Here is an 8,388-nt window from a genome sequence, read left to right as displayed (position 1 = left end):
AAATGTTCAGGTTTTCTGCATGGCTCATCGGACTGCATTTCTCTCTTTCAAACTGCGGTAGAAGCTCAGTGTCTCTACTTTCGCAGTATTGGCTGCGAACACACTCGGTCTCTAAGCATCAGCCGGCAATTTAGCGTGGCAGCCATTCCTCTATGGTATCCCGTGCTATAGTGGTGACTAAATTCTGCTCCTAGTTTTGTTATATGTTATCCGACTGCTTTCTTCCCGGTCGGAATGACATATACAGATAACAAAATTATGGAGATCAGACACTTCAGGTCAAGAGCAACATACCTAATTTGTTAAACAGCAGGTCTTTTTCGGGCTTTAAACAGCGTCACTGATATCGTACATTGAGGTCTCTCTAGTCAGTTCCCTTTGGAACAAGAACTCAGAAATAATTCACTTAGGTCAAAATTTCTATATTTTCGGATCTGGTTTGGGCATGGTTCATACTCCATGCTTCCATACTTTGAAGAATCATGTCACTGCAAGGAATATCAGAATAAAGTAAGGCACAAAAAGCGCGTCTTCGGGGCCCATAGTAGAAGACATCGTCAAAGACGGATATTTCCTTGTGCCTGCGTTTTCGTGATTTATGTGTTCATTAATAAATTTATTTTGGAGATGAAGTTCAGGAGCCATACAAACGTACTACACGCACACAAGGCAGTAGTGCTAAGAGAGGATCGGGGAGAATGACTGGAGTCATAAGGAGATTACAGAATGAATGGCCTTTTTTATTTTAAACTGTCACTACACAGCGACATTTGTGCATCAATATAAAACAACCCAATCCGATCTCAGCAGTTACTTCTTGGGGAGCTGAGTTTATCGTCAGGGTGCATATTCAAGACAATATTAAAAAAAGTGAACTCTTAATACCTGAGAGACCAAGGCGGCGCTTGCGTATGACAACCATCTTCTATTCCTAGTAGGAAAAGGCAGCTTAGTGTAAATTGGCGTATGACTAAATTTTGTCGTGTCAAAAGCGACCATTGCGTTGTCAGCAGAAAACTTCAGTAATTAGAATACATTACGCAGCATTGCCTAATTAACGGTTTTATCAGTATTTGCTTACAGAAAATCAACAGATAAAGATTGTCTAGACCGCAATATTTTGAGTATAGTAATACGATTCATAAATAAAAATTATGAACTAAAGCTATGTGCCGAGATGATCCGCTCAACAATATGGTTCCATCTATAGTGCAGTAGTAATAGTCTGAGAATGCACCATTTCGGAAATCGCAGCGCCGCGAAAAAACCTAGCGGGCGCGCGACGCATTATGGGAAAAGTGAGCGAACGCCGACCGACCGCCCGTCTTTCCTGCCTCCTGCGTTCGCATAGCTGCGGTGTGTGTGTGTACGTGCTTCGATTGCTTTAAGATTTCGTGTATTTTTTGGTGGTGGGCGGTTGCAGGTGCGTTATATAAAGTGTTACGTGCCTGTGGGTTACTTAGTGGCCGCTGCCACTACTGCGCGCGATGTCGTCGAAGTGCCGAGGCGGCGGTCAGACTTGTTGTGTGCCTGGCTGCGACAACAACACGCTGAAAGACAAGAACGTTTCATTTCACGCGTTCCCTGCAAATGAAAAAGAAAAAAAGGAGTGGGTGAGAAGAATCAACCGCCAGGGAAGTGCTGGTCGCTTCTCTTTGTGGCAACCTTCTAAGCACCACCGGATCTGCGGAGCTCACTTCAACGCAAGTGGACGCCGTGGCTATATGGACCGGTTGCCGACAATTTTCCCTCATAAAGTCATCAGTCAACTATCTCCTTCCTTTAATACCGGTAAATATATATATTCAGGCGGTTATCGCATATTATCATTACTGCCAAATCTCTTCCAGTCGCGAAACGCAAGAAGACGAGCTCCCAAACTGCCTCTGCCAGCCCTGTGCTCGTCCTGAACGAGTTGGAGATCGGCTACGTAGTTGACGTGCCCCAATGCGATCAACGTAAGAGACGCTTTAACTGTGCCATCTTTTTTCTGAGGCTTCGATTTTGTGTGTTCGCATTTTCATCAAAGCGTTTGTACGCAGAGAGCGACGTAGTTTCCCAGGAGCCCACCCAGCTGACCTTCGGTGCACCGGCTTCGTCTCGCACGGAAACAGGTTAGTGATGGTTCAAAATTCTCACTTTCTCCATTCTACTATGAAAACTTATTTTTCGCATTTAACGGACCCCTATCGCGCCCACTCATTGTGAGGTCCACGGGTGCTGTGGCGACCGGTATATTAATTAATGGACCAAACTTTTTTCCCGCGAAGCCAGTTTTTCGCAAGCTTTTGCAGCTAGCCATGGGAAGTCTACATGTTATGAGTTGCATAACCTCATGTATTCTGTGACATGTCATCAGTGATTTGTACCGTGCATGTGTTATTACTTCAGCGAGTTTTCTGATAAACGCGGTACCTCTTCCACCAGTGCACGCATTGTGAAACTTACCCATTTCATTTCTTTCACCGCGACATTATTCCCTTCACCACAGCTTGGAAAAATGACACAAAAGTCAGGCTATCCAAATGCATATACAGTGTAGATTTGGCTGATGTGCTGGGTGCATGAAACCTATGGTTCCATGCTGGTTGGTAAGCTGCTTGCACAGGTGGATCAGTGGAGTGAAAGAGAGTTGGGCTCTATGGCTTTGTCATCCTAGTTCTTTGTTGTCTGTATATCAGTGTAAGCTGAGAGCAAGGGTTCAGAACACACATTGTGGGCTGAAGTGACTATTTCAAGCCCTGAAATCTGTATTAAAGCACGGCCTAACTGTTCGCAAATCAATAAACAGTTTTTATTTTCTAGGTGCCGAGCATTCATACTCCATGGGGCCTCCAGACACAGCATCTGCTGCCGCACTAAGGAAAGTCAACCACCTTCTCGAAGTATGTGGAAAACTGGAGCATGAAAATAACTTGCTTCGAAAAGAGAAATCTGTGCTCCAGAAAACGGTTGAGGATCTGGAGGCTCAGTTGCACCATGTGAAAGTTGAGGCGCTTAAAGAGAAGCTAAAAACAAAAAACCTTGTCTCAAAAGTTCACGGTTTTGTTTCAGATCAAAAGCGACTAGTGTTTTATACAGGGTTTAACTCCTTTGAAAAATTTGATGCGTTTCTGGAACATGTTGAAGGCATGTACCAGACACTGAAAACAGGTGCTGGCAGGCCACCAGCACTGAAAATGAAAGAACAGGTCAGTGCAGTGCTTTGCAGGCTCCGGGTTGGGTTACTGGAGCAGGATTTGGCATATCGCCTGAAAGTGTCTGTGTCAACCGTGAGTGCTATGTTCACATTTTGGGTAAATTTTTTGTTTGAAATGTTAATCCAGATACCAATGTGGCCATCCCGTAACACAGTGGACATGTTCATGCCAGACAATTTTAAAGAATTGTACCCATCGACACGCATTGTACTGGACTGCACAGAAATTTTTATCGAGAACCCGTCTGATTACAGTACGCAAAGCGACACTTTCAGCTCGTACAAAGGACACAACACTGCAAAAGGACTCATTGGCATCACTCCAAACGGCTTCGTTTCTTTCGTGTCAAATCTTGCACCTGGGAGACTTTCCGATCGAGAAATCACGAGACACAGTGGCCTCTATGAGTTGCTCGAGGAAGGGGACAGCGTAATGGCGGATAGAGGATTCCTCATTGAAGATGACCTCCGTCAGCTTGGAGTCGAATTAAACATGCCACCTATGTTGAATGGCCGCTCGCAGTTGTCACTGGCAGATGAGATAGCAACACGGCAGATAGCGAGTTTGCGAATTCATGTTGAGCGTGTCATCAGGGAAGTTAAAAACTTCAGAATACTCCGTGCTGTCTTTCCTAATGTTATGGCAGAGAAGCTGAACAAGATATGGAAAATTTGTTGTTATCTCAATAATTTCATGCATGAGCCCATTCTAAACCGATGAGCGATGGTAGTGTTTTTAATGTTTTGTATGTTATGCATGATCTACTGTAATGCAGGGGTGCTCAAACTCTTTAGCCTTCTCATTTGAAGACCAAATCATTTCGCTAAAATGCAGTCGGCTTCTAACATGTTTCATTTGTGTTCTGGCCAGCTTTGGTTACGGAGCCTGTCTTGAAAATATTTGTTTTATGGGGGATTAACGTCCGAAAGCGACTCAGGCTATGAGAGACGCCGTAGTGAAGGGCTCAGGAAATTTCGATCACCTGAGGTTCTTTAACGTGCACTGACATCGCACTGTACACTGGCCTCTAAAATTTTGCCTCCATCGAAATTCGACCGCTGCGGCTGAGGCTTGAAAAGGTGCTGGCCGACATATGTAAAAGGGGTATGCAAGCTGCGCAGCACATGAACAAGTACTTAAATTCTGTTATGACTGACTGTATAGTGAGATAGCTGTAAGCAGCTGCAGCATTAGTCCCAAAATAACTGGCTAAAGTGGATGAAGACATGCATGAACATAGGTGCTTGGGGATTCTAGGAACTGTTCCAAGAACCCCTAGAGTTCCCCAAAATGCAGTTTGAGAATCCCTGCTGCAGTGCAAGGCATCGAACTTGCACTGAATTACACTATTTCATGTACAGCAGACTAGAGGAGCCTTTCTTTCTCTGCTGAAGTAAATCTGAAGTCAATGTACAGGCTATATAGAGCTGCAACGCCTTATTTCTCTGTCGGTGTTGTGCAAATGATTTGAGCATAGATTGTGGCAGTACTATATCCAAGTCATGACTGGAAACGAAATCACCAGTCTCATTGCTGATCTACACAGACAAGATGGAAAGTTGGTGTTTGCAGCCATTGTCTTTTCTACGACAGATTGTCTTTCCTAACTTTTTGGAATGAAATCTGTAAAGTGAATTTCACTTTGTCATTTTTACATGTGTTAGTGATGTACTCATTTTAAAAAAAAGTGATATGTATTGTATATATGTGTACTGTATATGTAAAAAATTTGTACATGTATGCGAGTATTTCATGGCACTGAAATTTGAAAGCTTTATTACCAACTCTCATGTAATGTCTTGCATGGAATCCTTCAGAAAGAACTTATATCAGCTACAATACCCGAGATGCGACAGATTTGAGCTTGTCGTCAAAGAAGTGCGAGCTCAGTGCTACTCGAAACTTGTGCATTAACCCCTCAGAGCAGAGATTAAGTATGCTGAATCTGCACCTTAGGCACTGTCTATGACGGCACATTGATTTACTGTAAAGCATAAGCCTTCATTGGTTCACTTCACATATGTTACAAGTCGTACCGAGTGCAAGAGTATCTACAATACGGACAACACACTTGTCACTTTGCAAAGATTTTGCTTGCAACTTTCATTGCGGTTTCCTTACAGAGACCAATGTGAAGTATGTAGCTGCCCATGTGCTTGTGACTGTAGCTGTGTTCCTAGTGACTGGAAGGTGGGCAAGGTGGTTCCCCTGCACAAGTCTGGGGACAAACATTCTCCTAATAACTACCGACCCATTTCACTTACTAGCATCCCATGTAAGATCATGGAACATGTCATCTGCTCTCATCTCGCCAATTTTCTTGAATCAAATTCGTTCTTCAGTCATTCCCACCACGGGTTTCGTAAAACATTCTCATGCGAGACTCAGCTTCTATGCTTGTCACAAGACCTTCATTTCATTCTTGACCGGGGTTCCATAGCAGGCTGTATATTCCTCGATTTCTCCAAAGCTTTCGATAAAGTTTCTCACCAATTACTACTTTTCAAATTAAGTAACCTCAAACTCGACCCTAGCATCGTTTCGTGGCTTGAGTCTTTCCTCACTAACCGTTCTCAATACGTGACAGCAAATAAATGGAACTCTCGTTCCTCTCCAGTGGGCGCAGGCATTCCCCAGGGCTCCGTACCAGGGCCCCTACTTTTTCTAATTTATATTAATGATTTGCCTAACACCATTGCTTCTTCTGTGTGTCTCTTTGCTGACGATTGTGTAATTTACCGTGAAATTAACAGTGACTCTGACATTTCTGTTCTTCAGTCTGATATTAACCAAGTTTCAGAGTGGTGTAAATTATGGCACATGAAGCTTAACATTAACAAGTGCAAACATATGCGTATTTCTCGTCGTAACAATGAAGTAGCTAATTACAACCTCAATAATACTCCTCTTGAAACTGTGTCTTCGTATAGATACCTTGGTGTGCACATAACTTCTAATCTTTCTTGGAATCTGCATGTGGAATCTATTACTAACAATGCTAACCGCATGTTGGGGTACCTGCGCCGAAACCTTAACCTTTCTTTTAGTTCAATAAAACTGCTTCTTTATAAAACCCTTGTTCGTCCCCTGGCCTTGCATCTCTAGAATCTGAAATCGAATCTGTTCAAAACCGCGCGTCACGTTTTATACTTTCCAACTATAACCGTAACTCCAGTGTTACCGTTATGAAAACAACATTATCATTGCCACCGCTTTCACTACGCAGAAATATTTCCCGCTTATGTCTATTTCACAAAATCTATTACCACAATCCTGCCCTTAAGAGCCGGCTACTAACTACCCCCACATATGTTTCAGGTCGCATTGATCATTTTCACAAAGTAGGTGTTCCGTCATGTCGTACTAAACACACCTCTTGTTCTTTCGTTCCAAACACTTCTGTCAGTTGGAACCGCCTTCCTAGGCACATTGCTGATATTACGGACCCAAATTCTTTTAAGACTGCCGTATGTAATCTATATTTATAAATGGTAGTCAAATGTTTTTGTTCGTTTTCGGTGACATTGTTGACTGTCGGAAATGATTTTTTTTTGTCTCACCTGCTTTTCTGTTTTTTTTTCCGCCAATCCTTTTTTTTTTATCACTTTTCGCCGTGTTATTGTTTCTCCTATGATGCTTTATGCTGCACTGTACCCTGTACCAATGTATCTTTCCCACTCCCCTCTTTAATGCCTTCGGGCCCTGAGGGTATATGAATAAATAAATAAATAAATAAATAAATAAATAAAAGGCTTTCTTACAAAGAAAGGCTCTTGTATTGCACAGCTCACTTAAACATCTTGTGCCAATATATTTTAAGAGCATAACACAAAAGCATGCTAAGCAATGCATCTCTATGTATAAGCACGTTGCAGAAAAATTTTTTTAATACAGTCTTGTTCAAACATAAGTGTAACGAAATAAATAACTTCAATTATCAAAATCTCAAGCAACTCCGTTGGTGTGAAAAAATGAACAAAACATTGCAATGCGTGACATTATGCAAGAGGTATTTGTGTTCTTAACAATTAGTAGTTAGGCTTTCCTACTAGCCTCACTACGGTGCTGAGCTCTGGTTTGGTTTGAGAGGTTATTGGGTTATGCCATGATCATTCTTTTTGGTGCTTTGAATTCCCTACAATTAGATGGTGGGTCAATGAAATTGGTTCAAAAGTGTAGTGGAGTCCATTAATCACAGAAGAGGATGCACAGCTAAATGACAGTTTGGAGAACAAGAGTGCATGCATCTTCCAGGATACTGCTTCCATTTTGAATGTAAAATTTTAGATGCAGCACCTACCGAGCACTCGCTTGTAATTTGGCTACTTTTATGCGCACATGGGAGTTTTTTTCCTACCTATTACGTTTAAAAAACAAAATGTTGCTTTGAATCAAGAATATATAGTATGTAATGTGGCAGTCTTACAAAATACAATAACAAAAAAGAAGAAGTACGCAAAACTGTCTTGACGCCTTAAGTGCAGAAATGAAGAAAGCCAAGCAACCAATATGAGCATATAAACTGTGCACCTCCCAAAGAACGTATTTCTGCAAGGAAGAAAGAAGGACTTTCATATGTTTCTGAAGTGCTGGTTCCAAATGAGCAATAATGATGAAGCAAAAACAAACTGTTAAATTAATGATCTCAATACACTCATTTTGCATCGAATGAAGTGCTGGTTCCAAATGAGCAATAATGATGAAGCAAAAACAAACTGTTAAATTAATGATCTCAATACACTCATTTTGCATCGAAGCATATACATCAGCTTGCAAGTACATAGTAAAACCTTGCACAAGAATTACCTTTCTTACGGCAACAAGTCATCCTAAAAAGTACAAATACTACGCCAGACACAAAATCAAAATGTTCACAGATTTCGCTTGCACAGCAATGATTGCAGTACACAAGCAAGAACTTGCACACAACTCTCAATCACAGCTACACAGCAAGTAGACATACTGAACCTGTGTATGCCAACTAGCAACTAACCGCCGCATTTGCAAATTCTTCTTTGATTTTATATAGAAGATGAAAGTAACCATGAGAAAACATGGTGTGAACAGAATTAAACATCATATTTCAAATATAAATGACTATCATCAAGTCGGTAGTTTGCCCAAATTAACCACACGCGAACCTGCTAGACAGCAACACATCAATCAGTGCGTGTGTCCTGACATCCAG

General features: G+C 41.8%; 1 protein-coding gene across 1 annotated transcript; it reads left to right on the top strand.

Annotated features, from left to right (window-relative positions):
• The first annotated feature begins 1,241 nt into the window (after window positions 1–1,241).
• Window positions 1,242–6,523, top strand: LOC146174978 (uncharacterized). Its single transcript, XM_084584237.1, has 4 exons — window positions 1,242–1,791; window positions 1,851–1,958; window positions 2,043–2,114; window positions 2,806–6,523. Exons 1-4 carry the CDS (start codon window positions 1,488–1,490, stop codon window positions 3,918–3,920), a joined length of 1,599 nt encoding a protein of 532 aa, XP_084440363.1. The 5' UTR covers window positions 1,242–1,487; the 3' UTR covers window positions 3,921–6,523.
• Window positions 6,524–8,388: the final 1,865 nt, after the last annotated feature.

Source organism: Amblyomma maculatum, chromosome 11 (assembly GCF_055883805.1).
Source record: "Amblyomma maculatum isolate TAMU_Amacu chromosome 11, ASM5588380v1, whole genome shotgun sequence".
NCBI lineage: Eukaryota > Metazoa > Arthropoda > Arachnida > Ixodida > Ixodidae > Amblyomma > Amblyomma maculatum.
The sequence above is the reverse complement of the archived record's forward strand: the minus strand, read 5'-3'. Positions and strand labels throughout refer to the sequence as shown.